We start from the raw sequence: 18,707 nt of genomic DNA on the forward strand, positions 1-18,707 counted from the left end.
AGTACGTTCCTTCCCTCTTGTTTCGAGACCACCAGACGACTCGTGCCAGCCGGAAGAATCAGAGTTGTCAAAGATAAGGGGTTCCTTTTGTAGTTCAGTCCTTATGCGACTGCTAACCTCTTTAGAGATGTGTGCCATATCGTAAATTGCGCGACGTCGGGCAGAGGCAGAATTTACAGCCCTTCGCATGTGTGCAAACCACGAACTCCCCTGTATGACAGTATTCTCAATATCTAGGGGCGTGGATGGCGGGACCAAAATATTGAGGATAATGAGTAGAACCTCAGCTGGTAGGGATGGAAAGTTTGTAATATCGTGGGCTTTCGCAAGTTTACCGGAGTCCGAGGGTGTTGGAAATGGTTCGAAAACGGCCTCCATGACTGGCTAGAATATGGCCGACAAATGTGTCTGGTACTAAAAGTAGAGCAGCCGACAAAGAAGCCTATCAAAATCCAAATCAGCTATAGGATGTTTGTCAGAATACCATAAATTGCGAGCATACCAGCAGTTTCCTTACGGTTATGTTGAATAAAGATAGTTCTGAATGCTAATCGCCATTGTCTGAATATACCCAAGAATGTGGCTTCACAGGTAGTAGAGAATACTGGAGAATCGTAAGTGGACTGTCTTTGGGAAATATTGTTGATTTGATCGTTTGCCCGGGGAACTTTCAGCTTCCAGGTTTGACTCAACCATTGAAGTTGACGTAACGCTTGAATTGTTGAGCTTGAAATGACCAAAGAGGAAGTGACGACCCAGACCTGAAAACTACCTGCCTGTCACCTCTCATATCTGCGATGCACGAAGTAGGTCAACCATGCCTAGAAATTATCTCGTCGTATATGGAATTTCTGACTCGTCTAATTTGGTATGTTCTTAGGCTCTGCACTGTGTTCAGCAACTCGTGTTGTTGAAATCTTGTGTTGGGAGAAATGAGATGATTCGAAATAGCTAGTGTTGTCCCTACAACAACTTCGATATTTCATTTAGCGAAGGTCAACCATGCAAAATGCTTAATCTAGTGACAAGAGAAATACAAACAGAGGTGACATACCTAGACATGTTCTATGAATAAGATTCAACCTGCACAGTCACCTCCACCGCATCGGCCAGCATGCTCAGATCTCTTGATGACCTGTAGCAGATAGGAAGCAACTCGACCTCTCCACTCGACTTCCCAAACCCAACAACTACCACCTTCCGCAGACTTAGCATTTTCCAACGTTTACTCTCCAACAGCGAGGTAAGCCACGTAAATTCCCTTTCCAAGAAAAAGAGATATTCTCTCTGATCATATAATACTCTTAAATCCTCCATATTTGGTGGCAGACGAGTGATTACCTCCTTCCTGATCCAACAGCATCCGTTTGGTAGAAGCATCGCTGCTATGACGAGAGTCTTGAGTGATTTAAACGCGGAGAAGTCTAACTTTTCAACAAAAGTTATCCAGTCAGGGACCTTATTAGTGTTCGCAATCGTTACGACCAGACTTCTGAGGCTGTCTTTATGAATCCACAGGGCGGAGGTCAAAGATGACAAATCATAATTTAGAAATGCTGTTCAATCGCCACTCCCTCGAGCAGGGAAATCCACCTCATATTTGAACGTCTTCATTTTCTTTGGTAGGGACAGTAGTCGCGTCAATTTATGTCGGTCGAGACCACAATTCAACAATTGTAGATTCTCGACGCTTGAGAATTGGCTGTGCCCGAACTTGAAACATCCTCTCGATACCCAATCGACAGGGCTGTCCAAAATCAGGGTAGTGATCCGAGGGAGCCAAAAAGCTCGAGGATATCTTCAACGAGCTCACACAGCGTTGCTACGGTATTGATTTTGTATTTGAGAACAGGGTATGCGTCGACGGTGGCCTGGAATAATATTTGTCGCCTGTTCTTACGTCCACTGATGCGTTGTGATGATAGGAAGATCGCCGGAGAAGCGTATAGTCTGGGCGGGATGAGATTTCGAAATCTTTTGCAAACAAAGATCAGGGAATAGAGATATTTGTTTCGACTGTGTGCATTGTCCAATACCAAACGTGTGTCGTCAGCCCAAAATGATGTTCTGATAGTATCAACGTCCAAACATTGAAGTGCAGGTGCCGAGAAGACATCCTCGATGATCATATACAAAAACTCATCTGGCAGCGAAAGAAGATTTGACATTGTCTTTCTTTTTTCGAACGTTCGAATGTAAGCTTTGCAGAGTACGGATCTCTTCCAACTTGTGAAACAAGCATAAATAAGTCTTCGAAACGATGACAACGACTTCTGTTCGTAGCCAGTCGATTATCGGTGAAAGTGTATCTTTGCTCGCGGTAGCCGATACAAGTAGTAGTCGATGGTCGAACCCTGATATTTTCCAACAAAATTGACGCAGTGTCACATATTTCTTGATATGTATTGACAAAATATCTTGTATTTCGTCTACCATTCTCAGTAAATGAAAGAATTGCCGACTCGTTGTACTGGATTAAAGTAAAATGCTATGCGAGGTTACTACGACTCACATACCACACCCCAAGCTTTAGGAATTCACTATGCAACAAGAAAACACCTACAATACGAATTAGCAAGCGTTCAGTGTTCTTTTCAATGCAACTTGATCATGAACACAGATCTTGCTTGGCGATTGTCTCTCTGGACTTCCAAAAAGGACATACCGCTGTGTTAAAACCACTCAACAGAACAAGCGGAACGTCATGCGTTCGTCGTAGTTCAGGCGACCGACGAATTTACACACGCGCGGAGTACCAGTAGTTCAACAAATGTTGTGTATGGATGTCGGTGTAGTTGCATTTCCCGGATTCGATGGATGTTGACGATGGATTGAACATGAAGCTCCATGGATTTATGGAATCGAGGTTCAAGTTTTGGTCATGTGAAGCCGTAAATACCCACAGTATGAGCCGGACTCGCGGTGGACGATCTAATTACCACTCGCAACGCGATAGTTACCTATCGAAGTTGACAGAATGCCGTATTTTTCGTCACTTTTTGGGTAAACAAGACTTTATTTACTTAAACGTCAGATCAGCCGAAACGTGACATTTACTCGATCAATTGACTAAATATCGGTAATTTTGACTTAATCCACTGAATATTGTGTTTCGCCAGCCAGGCATTTGCTTCGTTAAAAGCGAATAAATCAAATCAATTTAGACAGTCATCACTTTTCGTCTTAATGGAATCGGAAACAAGAGCTACAAATGTTTATTTTTTGAGAATAATAGACCGAATAAACAACATTTTGATAACTTGACCGGGTCGTTGTCACCTTTCAACTACTAAGTATTCTCTATGAATCACCGATGAAGCCAAATTAAAACAGGCTATTTACAAGTTTCGTCCGGACAGTTTTCGATATAAATTTTAATATTTACCTCCTCAAGACAGTAGAATAAAGCTTTGCATCTCTTCCCAATTAGCGTACAACCAGACGATCAAAACCAGAAGGAAATTTTTTAATAATTCGTTACTTCATTAATTATCTATCACTCCCTAATACCCAGCACTCTTCGCAATCTCACTCTGCCAATTCTTCGCACGTTCAAACCCATTCGAAAATGTGCGGAAATCCATCATCGCCTGCCGAACTTCGTTATCTGAATTCAGCACAAACGGTCCGTATTGGACTATTTTCTGATCGAGAGGTAGACCTGCTACGAGAACTAGAAGAGAAGATATTGGTTAGCATGTGTGATTTTTGTAGGTGGGGTCAGCTGTGGAGAGGAATGCAAGATGTCGGCACTAGCTCGAAAAGTGGATCATGTGAGGTATATATATTCAAAATGGCGGAAGTGTTCCAACGAATCAGCTTGGGTGGTTTAGTGGTAAAATCGATGCTTGCCAATGGATACAGTTAACTGTTATTCATGATTGCATTGGCCCCGTGTTCGATTCACGGTCCAAGCATTTCTTTTTGATTTTTGCTGTTTTGGTGGACGTTATTTTTTTTTAAAAGGGGATGTTTCCACTTGGAAGCATCCCGAATTTTGTACGATTTCCCAACTGTAAGAAAATCAAAGAAACGATGATCAACTGTAAGTCGGTCAAGGAATCGCTGGTCAGGATCATATTTACTCTTCTTCCGAAGGGCATTTTCTCCAGGCCATTCTCAAGAAAAAAGCTGTACCACTTGAAACAACTTTCGAATTTGTATTCGCAAGCGTGTGATCGCTTTTCGATATGGAGAATTGGAAATCGGGAGAAACGCCCGCTTTTTGATGAAGAAAAGGGGGTTCGTTCCCGTGGTAGCGTAGCGAGCAATGTAAATAAATATTGGACTTACTAAAATGGCCATTCTCTTTGGCGCTCGCGTCAACTCCAGCAACAATTTCATCTCCTGTTTGTTCAAATACGACATTGTGATTTGGTCCAATTGCAGTTTTATCTTCGCCAACTCCGAAGTTCGTGCTGCCTTTCATGTTGTATGCGAAAGCGTTCCACCCCTGAGGCAACGCTTGAGTAATATTTCCACCAGGTTGGATCTCAATGTCGAATATCCATACGGGAGTATATGCCAGGTCCTTTACGCTATCAATTCCATGGCTTTGCCCACTGATAACCTTGATCTTGACCTTCCCATCGTCAATATCAACCGTAGGGATTTCTGCAGCCTTCAGATCGCGGTAGCGAGGCTCACACATCTTCAGCTCCTTTGGCAGATCAACCCATAATTGAAATCCCTTGATCGCTTTTGAGCTAAGACTGGGTATCTCTGCGTGCATTATGCCCCGTCCTGCCGTCATGAACTGCAAGTCCCCCGTCTCGATTCTCCCTTTGTTTCCGGCGAAATCTTCATGGTCGATCGCTCCTTCCATTAAATAGGTGATCGTCTCTTGCCCCCGATGCGGATGATCTGGGAATCCAGCTCCTGGAGCGCTGTTAAAGAAGTCTAGCATTATAAAAGGCGTGAGGTTGCGAAGTTGGGGCGTTCCAATCGACCTCCTAACACGGACGCCTGCGCCTTCAAGCACCTCGGTTGCGAGAATGGCTTTGCGGATGGTCCGTGCGACCGTCATGTTTGCGGGTATGGTATATTGGTTTAGAAATCGAAGAGGAAGGAAGGGGAGGCCTTCGAAGTAGGTGTAGGAGGGGTTGATTAACTTCGCTAAGTGGAGGAGTTGGGTTTTGATCGCTTCTCGGGAGGTTATCGATAGGATTGCTATGGCAATTGAGATCATGAATAGAGAGACCCTCATCGGAAAGGCATAATACTTGTAGGAAAAGTGTAGGTAAGGAACGTGGTGGACATAGGAAGGTTGCCGAGTTGGTTATCAAGCATTGAAATCACCCCTCCAGCCTCCTGATAAATCGCTTACAAGCGATTCCGTAAGCGACGCTAATACCCCTATTGCTGAACAATTGATTTCGCAACCTCGCTTTTTGCTACTGAGAGTAATATTAGATTGCCAAAAAAACCAAAACGGACAACAGCATCTAAATTATTTTTTGGGGGTTTTGGTATCGGACTGGGCTTCGAAGAAACTAACAATAATGAATGGTAGACTTGGGCGCCTCCCTCGAACGGCAACTTAGTCCTGTTTAGTCATTTAATTTGACAAAATATTGCACATTCTGTCTATCACTTTGGCACAATATCATTCATTTCGTCAATTATTTTGGGCAACCAACCTTGTTGAGCGCAATCAAATAATTATGGGTTAGGTGAATACCAGCGCCCGACGCTTGCACCGTCCGGGCGCTATATCGGAGTGGCTAAACTCCCTCGGAGGCACAAACATCTCCATTCCGAGGTCTCGTCCACAAGCGTTGATTCCGAGATCTACCAATCCAACTCCCGCTCTACCTATTACCAATCCATCAATTCAACTTCTTTGAAATTCTTTTCTAACTGTAGCACCTGGATTAAACTCGACTACGAGAGCCAGCGATAGTAATTCTGCAGCAATCCCGATCTGCTCAGAGTGGCTCATGTGGTATTAAAAGGAGAGTTTCTGAGAGTAAGAAATTCGCTCCATTCATGCGGTTTGATGAAAACTAAAGTCGCGTTTAGATTCTACTTTCTATATCAACCACACTAGACAAAACTTTCGTTTCGCCGCATATTGTCTCCAATCCAAATGGCCAATCTCCTTTCGTTACCAGATGAAATTCTGTTAATGATAATTATGGAACATGTCGTCCCATCATCCCTCCTTATAGATCTTAACGGTCTGAAGAGCTCGTATTGGATTTCTCTCACCCGCTTCATTGCCCTTGATTCCTTCGAACGATGTAACTTACTTCTCCATTTAACGCAAGTTTGCAAAAGATTTCACAGTCTTCTGCGATGTGAAATGTACAGATTCCCAAGCCTGCTACCAAATCCCGACCGCATACCGGGGAAGATGCGACTAGGGAGCTTACCACCAGTGCTGGAAGCCCAGGCATTCCTTAAGCACTTCGTACGAGCTGTAGCCACTCCTTGTGAGCGCGCAGAAGAAATAATTGAGCTCTTCTCACTTCCAAATATTAATGCAATCATCCTGGAAGATATCTGGGATCAGACAGACGAAGATGTCGAAGATGAGGCAATCGTAGGGAAATTAGATATTAAGCACAGGCACACTTCTAGCGTTGAGAGTCTACATCTTCTCGGATGCTGCATAAGTAACTTCGTATTGGAAGTTTTGCTTTCCCTACCTAAGCAATTGAAAAGCTTCAAATTCGACATGGTTTTTCTCCCAGAGAAGACTCCAAAAAACATTGACGATGAAGACGATAATGGTTATGACTTGGACTTTTTACCCATAGCGCTGGACGATCATGTCGACAGCCTGGAAAGTCTCGTCTTGACAGCAAAAACGAGAACGTTTACTATTGAGCACTACTTTACTGGGCCCCTAGATCTGTCCGACTTCAAAAAGATAAAGACCCTTCTTATCGGTTACATATTCCTCCCCGAGATCGCATGGAGCGTAGTTGATAAAGACTTTTACCTTCGCCTTCCGCTAAACATTGAGGAACTACGGGTCTATTATGGTGGCGATGAGTATTACGATTTCGTCGATCGGGAGAGGAATTGGATGATAAGTATCTTGGAAAAGAAGGAAGAGAGATTTCCTAATTTGCGTTTGGTGATGGCTTCTGGCACCGATAGACCTGAAACTACTGAATCCGAGTCTGATGACGCTGATGCTGATGATCGGTCTTTCGAGCTATCAAAGGAATTGGCCATTTTGGCCCAGGAATTGGGCGTGGAGGTGGAAATCGAGATACGGTGAACAGAAAGTTCAAAAATATACTACAACAGGCTTTATCTAATCATGGAGCGTGCCTACAGCACCCTCTGTATGTTGAGCCACTGTTCATTCTTTAATGCGATCAACTAAGTGCAATTATCGCTAACCATAGCGCGAACAGGCTGTTAGTTGTTTTATGATGTACAAAACGTTTCATCTAATTTCCTTCATTAGTGAAGTCTAGGATATTACCTCAACGTACTTGGATAAATCAATGACTACTCATCTTAACTTCTCTAAAAAAAACATTTTGTTCACTCACATCAATTGACGAAATACCAATATCGCGTCAACAGTATTGAGTAATTACAATGTTTCTACGGCAGGCTCCCCAAGATAGATTGCCAGAATAGGAAGTCTGTGAAACTATGTAAGATTTCTATGTTCTATATGGAACCTCTATATACAAATATACTACATCTATAATACATCTAGACACTAGGTAATTTTACAATCCTCGACCACCACTTCTATACTCTAACGTTTAGTCCTGTACTCCTGTTTCGTTTCCTTGAATTCCTCGGATCTTCAACATATCCTTGCGTCTCGTATCGACTCGGCCACCCGGAATCGTGCCATATTTCGTCTGTATCCGATCGCTCATTCACACGACCATTTCAATCTCCCACGATTCAGATCCATCATCTCACTTTCGCAAAATCCCACGTAAACTCCCCCCTCCTCTCTCCATCCCCCTCCTCCTCCCGTCCTCTAACCAACACCGGCTCCGGCACAAGCACGCCCCTCCGTCCCACAACCTCCTCACTAATCTGCACCGTCGTACTCATATGAATCCCATTCCCACCATCCCCCAAAACAGTCAACTGATTCCACCCCTTCTCCCCACCCATCTCGACATCAACCTCCATGCCCTCCAAACTCGAAAGATCCTCACTACTATCCCCCTTCCCCTGAATCGTAGTCGTCACCCTCGGTTTATCATCGCTCTCCGAATCATTAATACGAATCCCCTTCCCCTTCAACCCAGCCGACGCTCTACGCGTCAGCCGCGAGTTAAGCGCATACATATTCTCCTTCGACGACGATTTCTGGCCCGGCGTGAAGCGTTTTAACGCTGGTATGTGTTCCCGCACAAGCGGCCAGATGAGCGGGATATTGCTCACGTAAATCGCGACTGAGGCTTCGCGGGTATACCAGAGCATGTAACTCGGATCCCAGATATCCGTTAGATTAAACACCTTTGTGAGGACCGCGGCGATGATGACGAATGTGCCCATGGAGAACACGACCATGAGGACGGTCTTTTGGCGCCAGGGCACGCTGAGACGCGTTATGAGTGGGAGAGGGATGAACAGCATCAGGATGTCGGAGGTGATGTTGAAGGAGCCTTGGATTATGGCGTAGTGTTCTAAGGTTGCACATTGAGGGCTGGGAGGTGGCATGGCCCAGTATCCGGAGAAGGGTCGACAGGTTGAGAAGAATGCTATTTCGGTGCCCAGCCAGCCGAGGAAAACGTAGATCGCGAGGTGGGTTACGAGGCGTTGGGTTGCGAGGTTGAGGGTTAGACGGGTGTACATGACGAGGACGCAGGCTTTGGCGGTGTATATGACGTTGAGCATGGCCTGGAATTGACCTGTTAGCTACGGATCGAGGCTTGAGAAGGTTGGCTTACCTGTTCAGAAACTACAACAATCTTTGACCCGTGAATACGATCTTGGATGTTCTGTGGTGTAAAGCTTTCGAAGTCTTCAGGTGGGTAAAGGTTGCTTCCACCGCCTCCACAAATAACATTGAGGCATACTATCAAAATAGTGTAGAAGCACTAGAAATCTGGCATTAGCAGAGGCATCCTAGCCTGAGTCGATCGTAGAATGACTTACACCTGCCAAAACCATCCCATAATCATCCAACTGCAAACTCTTGAAGCCAAGTCGATGTATCCTCGCATATCTACAACATATCAGCATGTGGGTTTCTCAAAAACAACGAGGAGCTTACATTCTAAGGAGTATCAAAAACATTCCCACACCATACATACTCCACGATTGTACCGCAAGCGTACGTACAAATCCTGGATCAAAGTCCCCCATATCGCCAACCTTTCTCTCCAAAATCCAAAACTATAAACAAACGAAAACAGAAACCCACCTCTAAACAGACGACAGAAGAACTCAAAAACCCTACGCCAAGAAAAAAATCCCTCAAGACCGCGAAAAACACCAGGCCATATATGCTCGAGATTCACCAACTTTTCTTTTGACTCGATACGGAAACTCCTACATCCTCCCGTATAGAACAAACCGGAGACACGCGAATAACACTCGCAGCAATTGCCACTTTCCATGCCGGTACCTAGGTAGTATTTTAAGGGGTAAGATAAGGTTGCATACCACAAACGGCCTGCAACCCTACATTTCTTCGCGCACCTGATATATCTGAATAGCCCCTGGCATATATACCGGCCTCCTAATACCCTATCAAGCCTTCCACGGAGCGCAAGATACAAACGCAAAAGCAACATTTCACCAGCCATATGAACTGATTATCATCTCGGCTCTCGGCGAAGAAGAAGGAAAGTGGACGAGCGCATGCCGCGTGGGGTATTGGGAATTAATGATTCTTGAAACACACGTGTGACGCTGCTCATTGTCTGCTTGTAGTAGGTGGGATATCTAAATTTTGTACGCGTCGAATGCGTGTAAAAAGCAAAAAGTAGGGGCTTATCAGTTGTGTGCGGGATGAAAGGGGAAGCGGCAGGGGTATGGCAAAACCACCATACTCACAATTTTCTACTCACTGTCACAACAGTGGTGTTTTAAGTGATCTTGTAGGAATCAAATCTTACTCTCGATATTATACACCTATAAAGCCTTGTGTCGATCAAATATTGGCAAAAAACACATCTTTACGACGTTAACAAGTCTAACTAAACCGACCCAGTTTTAAGTAGATCCTTATCAACCTACTAGCTGTGTAGCCCTAGTCAAAAGCTCGTGTTGCACCCTGTTGTGATAGTGAGTAGAAAATGTGAGTAGATGAACAAAGAACTTCGTACGTAGAATAGAAACCCTAGATCACATACAACATTGAACAAACAAAACCTCATACCGTCAGCAATCATCCCTCCGAATCAGACGCTCCCTCACCATTACCGAGGAACTAAAAATCGCCATCCAACGACAGCATACAGCACCAAGAATCCAATACCAAAAATCTAAGTCGAATCTTCTCCTATAAACTCAAGTAAGAAGTACAAACGCCCTAAACATCATATTGGCATCACCATTTTCTCGACCTAGAGATCCGGAGAGTATCAAACTATAACGATTTGGAAATGTATCTACTGAGATCGGCGTAGTTGACTTAATTTAACTAAGGCTTTATCGCAGCAACGATCTTTTTCAGCGAACCGATAGAACAAATCCATCACATATCCTCACTCTCCTTGAGTAAATACCACTTATCTTATCTCTTGCCGAATCTCGAGAAAGAAAGAAAAACAGACTTTCATTTATTCCCAAAACACAAAGAATTCATAATTCCAACTATACCATTCCTAGAAGAAGACTCTGAACCTATAATTTACTGAGAATACAACTAAGTAGCGAAATAACCTACGTTCTATGATTCGATCGAAGAGACGTCACTGGTGCTCTTTCACAGACACATGGCGACAAGGACTAGACTAGTAAAGGTTACGATTTTAAAATAAAAATAGATATTAGAGTACTATGATCGATGATAAATAAATATTATAACAATTACTATATTACTTTTAGTCCCTATATATATATACAACCCCCCACCTCTATTAAAGAGGCCCCATGTCCCCAATCCCCTATCCCGTAACCCCCATCCCAACCCAAAATATACACAGATCCATCCACACCCGGACAGATCCAAAACCCCCAACGCCGTTATTCATGACCATTATCTCATAACATCATATACACATACACATAACCGACCATGTCCAGGTTAAACGTATAAGAGACCCCGCTCTCTTCCCCCTTAACCCCATGTCTAAAGCCCCGAGCCCAATCCCAACAAAGAAAATGAAAAAAGATGTACATAATATATATACATTCGAAGAATAAGAATGGTGAGAAAAAGAAAAATATGGAAAAGATGTCATGAGAGCTTAAAACTCTGAATATGAAACTCTACCGTGTACATATCTCATAAACCGTCATGATTGCATGGAAGAAAAGAAGAAAAGAAAAAAGACAGATGATCAAGTGATCAAGTGTAAGAAGAAGACAACCAAGATCAAAGCAAAATGAGAAAGGAAAATACAAAAAGCTTCTTCAAAAATGTTCAGAAGCTAGAAGAAGAATAAGAAGAGTACACCGCTTCATCATATCCCTGAGGGATAGGATGTTCAAAGAAATTATTCAAAGCCATCGCGTCATTCCCGAATTGGGGAACGACATTTGAGTTCGACAGAGAATATTGTTGAAAGTGATTTTGACCGTATATTGGCGAGGTGCCGACATTTGAATCGTGAGGGCTGAGGTCGAGGTTCATCTCGTTAAAGGCGTCGGTGTTGGTGGAGGTGGGAAGGGTGATGTCGGACATGTATGGGTAGTTGTAGTTCGATGTGCTGGCGACAGGTTGAGAAGGGCTGCTGTATTCGTCATATTGGCCGTCGGGGTTCTCTTCGTCATCTGATTCAGCCGCGTCTTCTTCTGGATATAGAGAAAAATCCGGTACAGCTTCCTCAACCTCTTTCATCCAATGCTTAAGCTCAGACATAGGAGGCCAATCACCACCACCCTTTCCACCACGCTTCTCACCATCATCAACCTTGCTATTCTTGCCACGACCCTTGGCCTTTGGCTTGAAATGTGTGCGACGAAGATGTGCGGCGGCATTATAATATGCTCCGTATTTCTTTCTCTGTTGACCACATGCCTTGCATTTTGACAAAGGCAATTCAGGTTTGGGATGCCCATTACCCGAAGGCTCGATGCAAACCCATTTCTTGACCATAGATTTATGCTCACGATCTTGATGTCTTCTCAATTCATGCTCGCCACGAAATCCCTCAGGATGACTTTCACACTGCTTGCAATATACTCGATCATGTTTTGGGCGTTGATAGCTTGGCTTGGCATGAAGAGCCATCTTGTTGTCTGACAACACGTTCTTTGACTCGATTCGTATCGATCGTGATGAGTTTTCACGAGACATGACTGTCTCTACACTTCCACCTTTTGGTTGAAGTGGTCGCGCCTCAGCAGCTGCAATAGCATTTTGCAGGCGCTGCTTACTTCGAGAAGCGGAAGATGAAGTCGACGAAGTACTTTCGTTCGACTGGGTTTTCTCCATCTTCTCACCAAGATAAACTGAGGGAAAGGTATCTGCAGAAGAAAAAGAATGTGAAAAAGAATCATGACTGACACCACCAGCCCCAAGTAAGATTTGGTTCTGCTCTTCGCTCGACGAATAGCGGTTGCAACGATTGACAGATGTAAGAGAAACTTGATCATACAAAAATTGATCAGCATTGACATCAGAGGAATAAGAAGTATTCGAATTGAGATGCATCATGGGGAAACTTTCGAGCACACGCTCATTGCACAGACTGTTTTCTCGACTCATACTTGCAAGGGTTGTACCCGTCGTGAGAGAGTCGGTGGTTGGTGTGGTCGGTGTTGCGATGTTGAATGAGTTGCTGGCATGATGACTGCCGAGTGTTGCTGATGAATGTGTCGAGAATGGTGGAGAGACTGCGAGCGTTGGCGTGCCTATTATTCTCGTAATGTAGTCGTTAGGACTCTCACCCAGAGGCCCGAGATCTAACTCGGGTACCTGCGGAAGCTCGTGACGTTGCGATACCGATCGTTGGAGCCCCTGAGGTTGATGGCTGAGGGTGTAGGTGCTGTTGTCCATCCAGGTGTCCATAGAGTTGTCATCGCGGGGTTGCTCGGACCGGAATGGACGAGGCATCGTGTTGCCGTTTTGGCTGAACGGGGTGTTACCGCTTCGCGCAGACGTGTTTCCTCTCGAGTTCTTTCTGGCCATCGAGGTTGACGATAGGGACCGTTGGGAGAGGGCTCTTGCTCGCTGGGATGGGGCTTGGTCCTGTTGTCATTAGAACCGGTTCAGGGATGGGGAGGAATGGGACCAAAGGAGGGTAAGGAGGGTTGTCCTACAGAGAGTTGTCTCGCCATGGTAGGCCCAGCACTGCGCGATACATTTACATTTCGCTGGAGGTGGTTCTTGTTTATCGGGGTCCGCTGGTGTTGCAGGTAGGAAGGGGAGGGAGCACTGGTCGACACCTGTGATTGTTGTTGGAGGGCAGATATCTGGGCCTGGAGGTCGGCATTCTGAGCAGTGATCTCGGCTTGTCGTTCGAGTAGAAGTTGTAACTGGCGGTCCTTGTCGAGAGATGTGTTGATAGTAAGACCGTTGGACATCTTAGGCAGCTTTGCTTGAAGATGTTTATGAAGGTTAGAAGGATTGCTGTTTGAGTTGCCTGAGTGATGCTTCGAGCTTCGATGCTTCGTCGGTGTTGAAGCTTTGACGATCTGCAGCCTTGCCTCTGATCAGCAAGAGTTCACCAGCATGCAGAGGGTAGGATTGACCAGCGCGCTGATCAGGTATGAACAAAAGGAAACTTACCTATGGAGTGCTGAGCTGCACAAAGAAGTGAAGATGATGATGGTTCGCACTGGGTGATGTTTGAAGTGGTAGTGATGAGCGGTAGTCCTTGCAGATTGCAAAAACAGGGCGACAGACGACGGATGGATAATGAGGAATTGAGGAATGCCTCAAACTAAGTATTCGTCGATTATCGGGCTCCAGAATGGGGCTCTGTTTGGGTCTCAATGGCGATCAGCTGGGAGGGAGCTTGGAAAGGCGTCGTGGGAGGGCAAGGAGAGCTTCCGGTTGGGTCTGTAGATGACGGCCAGAGGGGTTGTGGGGATGTACCAGACGAGTTATTGTGCGAGCTGCATGGTGGGTAGTCCTGCGCAGTCGGTATCGGGGGTTGAGGTTGATGGGGAGGAGCACGAGTGGGTGTGGTGACGGGTGAGTTTGTTTGCAGATGCAGATGGTGGTGGGGGAAGGGATTGGATGGAGGCTGGTCGCAAAGCCGGCAGCGGTCTGAGACTGGTCGATGTGGTCTATCGGAGGAAGCTTTCTAGATTTCGAAGCACAAGATGCTGTTGAAAGGGGAAAAGCGGCATACGAAGGAGGCATGACATCTGCGAACCTTGCATGGATCTGATGTAGCTTTGACGACGTAAGAGCTAAGAGTGATACTCGTACGGCTGAGGTAGAACCGATCTCACATTATCCCGCAGGAATGATGCTTGGGTTGACTCTTTAGTCGAGGAGTAGATTCTAGTTCCATCCTCCCGCCTCTCCCGATGAGACTAAACACCCAGTTCCAGCGGTCAGCAAGGCACGCAAAGAGCACGTTTCCGTCCCAAAAGCACTCTACTCCAATGCCTATCATGGCCGCAATTAGCTCAGGCAATCACCGCATCTCTCCTGGCATCTTTCCCCCTCGCCCACACAAGCCGGGCGAACATCTCCAGTCAACAAACAGCCATCGATCAATCAAGACCTCCCAACCGCCAGCCTGCCGCAAAGTATAAAAGCGAGTCCATACGAGACGCACCCGGATGACCAGGCACAACAGCGGCAGCGTCGCTTTCATCGAAATCGAAACCTTCGTGTTGCTCTCCGGTCGGGCGTGCAATCACAGTCGTGGCATTCGGTGAGGCGGTGTCTTTTGCCTAGTCCGCCTCACTTTGCGCCCGCAAAACCATTGGCATATCAACCCTACAGATTCGCAAAAGAAGACCAAGGAAAAGTAGTGTCTGCGTTCCCTTCACAGCCAACCGCAACGATGGACGGGGGAGGATGTCCACACTGATTCGCTGCCCCGACGCTGAGTGACAACTCCAGTGCATGGACATGGGCAAATGAGAGGGGTGGAATTCCAGTCCTTTTTTGCGTGCGACGGGGAGAGACATGCGACACGTTGGCATCGTTGAGTGGAAAGTGGTTCGCATCTTCAGACAACCTTTCGTATTGCTCGGCGAGACAAGATTCCATCGCATCGACATCGGCGCACATCTCACTGGATGAAGCGGTTCCCAAGTTGGGTTGCTTGGGTCGTCACACACCTTTGACTGATGGCTGGTTTCCCGCACCGGCTTTATTCTCCTGGTCCATCTCTAGCTTCCTTTTCTTTTCCAGGCGTTTTTCGACGTGCATGTCGTCGGGCGATGCTCGTGGTCCGCATGTATGAGAGATATTATTCGCACTGTTCCTCCCCACGCTTGTCAGACGGTGGAAGATTGGATACGATGACCGTACCCTACATATACCTTTCGATTCAGAGTTGTGCAACCGATGAGAAAGCCTAGACCTTTCATCAAGGTGGTGTCACTGATCCGAATGCCAATCATTTTTCTGATGCCCAACGCTTCGCTGGCAGAAGGACATTGCTCCGCTTGATGGACTGAGACCCAATTACTTTTTAGTTTCACCGAATGCCTAGGCTGGAATCAAGAAGGTGATGCTCACATGCACGTTTCTATCGAGATTATGTCGAGATTATGTTGAGATCGATGATGAGATTAGTTTGGAGGTCTTCGGCAATTCAAGACAAGTCTAGACGCTGGGATTCAGGACATTTTGATATCGAGGTGAGTCACGTGACTATTACACCTGCTATCGTTCCTCATGGTCATCTGAGCAAGCTTGACAAGGTTCCTAATATCTATCTTACTAACAGGTCTCAATATTTGAAGAGATCTCGAGTAAGATTCGAGATATTAAACTGTTAAAGTACTTGACAACGCAAAGCAGGTAAGGACAGACTCTGATGTATCAGAGGATATACATCACGTGGTTACACCTAACATCAATGCTCCTCTATGTCTGATCAGTAATACCAGATCATCTTCCCCCCCTTCTTGTTCAACGAATCCAACATCTCTGTTAGGAATTCGGGTTATGAACAAGTAAACATTACGACAACCGACCACGATTTAACAAGCCTAACTTGTCTGCTCTTAAAACATTACCACTCCACGTTGAACGATAAGTAGAATCCCGAAAATCAAATACACAATATAAAATCACTTGTTTAACTGCCCAAATACGTCTAAGTCAATCACGGGTTCCAGGTACACGTGCCTGCCAACTGAAAGTTTGTATTTCCAAACCTCAAGCTATTAAAAAAAAGCCATATGCCTACACCAGCTGTCTTACTCTCATAAGTGGATACCAAATGAAAATCATCAGACCCTCTTTCCCTTACAAAACCAAATACCTCCGAATAACACGAATTTTACCCTACCTATGCTATTGTGTACACTGTTCAGCTATTCAATATCGCATTCATGCAGCGCATCTTGTTCTAAATAGGCGAGTTACATGCCCAGGCGGAGCCATAGGTGAGTGTACTGCAATTTTAGCGTAAAGAAGGACTGTCCTCTTTCCTCCTCTACTGTATTTACTCACATCAAACTTATTTCACAAAAACCTACCACTTCTATTCCCACTCATCCACTTACTCGCGCATCATGTCTGGCACTCGTCACTCGGCCGGCTCCCACTCGGCTCCCACAATCCCATCCCACTTCAGCAGGTTTTCAATCGGCATTCGTAGGTGTGGGAGCCGACACATGTGGTATATCCGCGGTCTTAGTGTCGGTTTGTTACTCTCTCCCCCTGAATAGATGGTACTGTGGAGTTTTTGAACGAGTAAAAGTTGTCGGCTCGTATGGAGAGAGATGAGAAGTTGGCCTAAGTTGCATTTTTGGAAGAGTGTACGGTTGAGCCTGCACAAGCTAGAAGGAGGGGGCGAGTTGAAGTGAGTGAGTAGTTGACGTCAAAAAGGACGTGGAAAGCAAATGTATATAAGACTCGTTGGCCAAGACCTTTGATCACATTCATCAACCCAGTATTCCAGGAATTCAGTAACTTACTGTTCTCTGTACTCAATCTCAACCTTTCCATTCCCAGCATACTTGTCAAAATGTCGCAATCACGTTTCGCGCCTTTCACACCGAATGATTTCACCTACAAAACAGTGTCGCAGACACCTTTGCAGGCAACTGTTCTTGTACCAAAAAGGATTATAGAAGGTGGAAAATCGGCAAAGAAATGTCCGGTATTAGTACATTTCCACGGTGGAGCATTGGTTGTTGGAGATCGGATGTTCGAGGATTGGTTTGCTATTTGGTATGTCCTGTCACTCAGAAAGGTGTAAGTTCGTATAGGAATCGCGCTGATCAGATTAACAGGCTGTTACGCTTTGCCGAGGAACAAGGTGCGATTATCGTAACTCCGGATTATAGACTCATGCCCGAAGCGAACGGGTCAGAGATTCTAGACGATGTCGAGGATTTCTGGAAATGGGTTCATGGTGGGTTAGCCGGATGTGTAAAGGGATTGGATTTGGGTGTTGAGGTTGATTTGGGGAGGATTGCTGTTTGTGGTGAAAGTGCTGGTATGTATACCTCTTGCGTTGGTTCTAAAGTAGAGGATTATGAAGCTGATGAGTTGGTCAGGTGGTTATCTATCTATCCTATCCGCAATGCTATTCCCGTTTGCGAAGATGAGAGTAGTGATATGCCAATATGGCGCTGTGGACTACGCACATTCTGTTTCCGTGAAGCATCTCGAACGGAAAGCTCCGATGGAAGAAAAAACAGTTGATGAATATATTGCTAGTCTCAAGCCTGGGGCAGTGAGAGTGTCTGATCCGTTTCCTGGGAGCGCGCCGTTGATGATGGGTGTCCTTCGGGAAGGGAAAAAGTTGGAGCTGTTGGGGAAGGATGAGAGGTTGTTTATCACTAAGGTTTTGGAGAAGGCGGGAAGCGTACAAGTGCCTCCGATTTGGTTTGTGCATGGAAGGGAAGATGATATGGTGAGTCTTTCGTCGACCGGTTTGGTGGAGAAGAATCACTGACGAGGATAGGTCCTGCTCGAGAATACTGTGGACTTTCATAAGAGGTTGAGGGAATTGTATCCTGATACGCCTGCTTTGTTGTCGATTAAGGATGGGGGTCATGGGTTTGATGTCGACATGACTGGGGAGGAGGAATGGATTAGAGAAGGTTGTGAATTTGTTAGGAAATTCTGGTGAACGCTGGTCCTCTGTCGGTAGTGGTAAGTTCTAGATGTGTGCATGCTATCGTGGAGCTGGACCGCGTAGAATAGAATAATGTTTCTTCGAATGAGAAATTTCCCTCTGATTAATGCCGGTAGCAACAGCGAAAGAATGCCAGAAATTAGAAATAAGCCCTCACTCCACGAGCAATTTCGATCTCATCAAACCGCTTTGAGCCAGCAGTCTTTCCTCTTGGGTAGGAGAGACTTCGCTATGATGACTCGAGTGTTGAAGCCGTGGGTCGGACTGAGGATCTTCAACCAAATGAGAATTGTTAACACATCTCATTCTTCCTTGAACCCCAGCAAGACAGCTGGTAAAAGAGAATCGCCATGTGTTTTAAGGATGGGGTGGAGC

At 45.5% G+C, this 18,707-nt stretch overlaps 5 protein-coding genes across 5 annotated transcripts; 2 read left to right on the forward strand and 3 right to left on the reverse strand.

The window, feature by feature from the left end:
- Positions 1–3,503: 3,503 nt before the first annotated feature.
- GLAREA_07352 (RmlC-like cupin) lies at positions 3,504–5,026 on the reverse strand (the record flags this gene model as incomplete). The annotated part of the gene is made up of 2 exons (XM_008082040.1): positions 3,504–3,673; positions 4,294–5,026. 2 exons carry the CDS (start codon positions 5,024–5,026, stop codon positions 3,504–3,506), a joined length of 903 nt encoding a protein of 300 aa, XP_008080231.1.
- A 1,329-nt stretch (positions 5,027–6,355) lies between these two features.
- On the forward strand, positions 6,356–7,231 carry GLAREA_07353 (uncharacterized protein; the record flags this gene model as incomplete). Its single annotated transcript, XM_008082041.1, has 1 exon — positions 6,356–7,231. One exon carries the CDS (start codon positions 6,356–6,358, stop codon positions 7,229–7,231), a length of 876 nt encoding a protein of 291 aa, XP_008080232.1.
- Positions 7,232–7,890: 659 nt separating this feature from the next.
- Positions 7,891–9,300, reverse strand: GLAREA_07354 (uncharacterized protein; the record flags this gene model as incomplete). Its single annotated transcript, XM_008082042.1, has 4 exons — positions 7,891–8,832; positions 8,883–9,032; positions 9,091–9,160; positions 9,209–9,300. 4 exons carry the CDS (start codon positions 9,298–9,300, stop codon positions 7,891–7,893), a joined length of 1,254 nt encoding a protein of 417 aa, XP_008080233.1.
- A 2,227-nt stretch (positions 9,301–11,527) lies between these two features.
- GLAREA_07355 (uncharacterized protein) lies at positions 11,528–13,632 on the reverse strand (the record flags this gene model as incomplete). Its single annotated transcript, XM_008082043.1, has 2 exons — positions 11,528–13,297; positions 13,369–13,632. 2 exons carry the CDS (start codon positions 13,630–13,632, stop codon positions 11,528–11,530), a joined length of 2,034 nt encoding a protein of 677 aa, XP_008080234.1.
- A 3,581-nt stretch (positions 13,633–17,213) lies between these two features.
- Positions 17,214–18,326, forward strand: GLAREA_07356 (alpha/beta-Hydrolase; the record flags this gene model as incomplete). The annotated part of the gene is made up of 4 exons (XM_008082044.1): positions 17,214–17,419; positions 17,482–17,687; positions 17,749–18,107; positions 18,159–18,326. 4 exons carry the CDS (start codon positions 17,214–17,216, stop codon positions 18,324–18,326), a joined length of 939 nt encoding a protein of 312 aa, XP_008080235.1.
- Between the last annotated feature and the right edge of the window lie 381 nt (positions 18,327–18,707).

Source organism: Glarea lozoyensis (genome assembly GCF_000409485.1).
Source record: "Glarea lozoyensis ATCC 20868 chromosome Unknown GLAREA16, whole genome shotgun sequence".
Taxonomy (NCBI): Eukaryota; Fungi; Ascomycota; class Leotiomycetes; order Helotiales; family Helotiaceae; genus Glarea; species Glarea lozoyensis.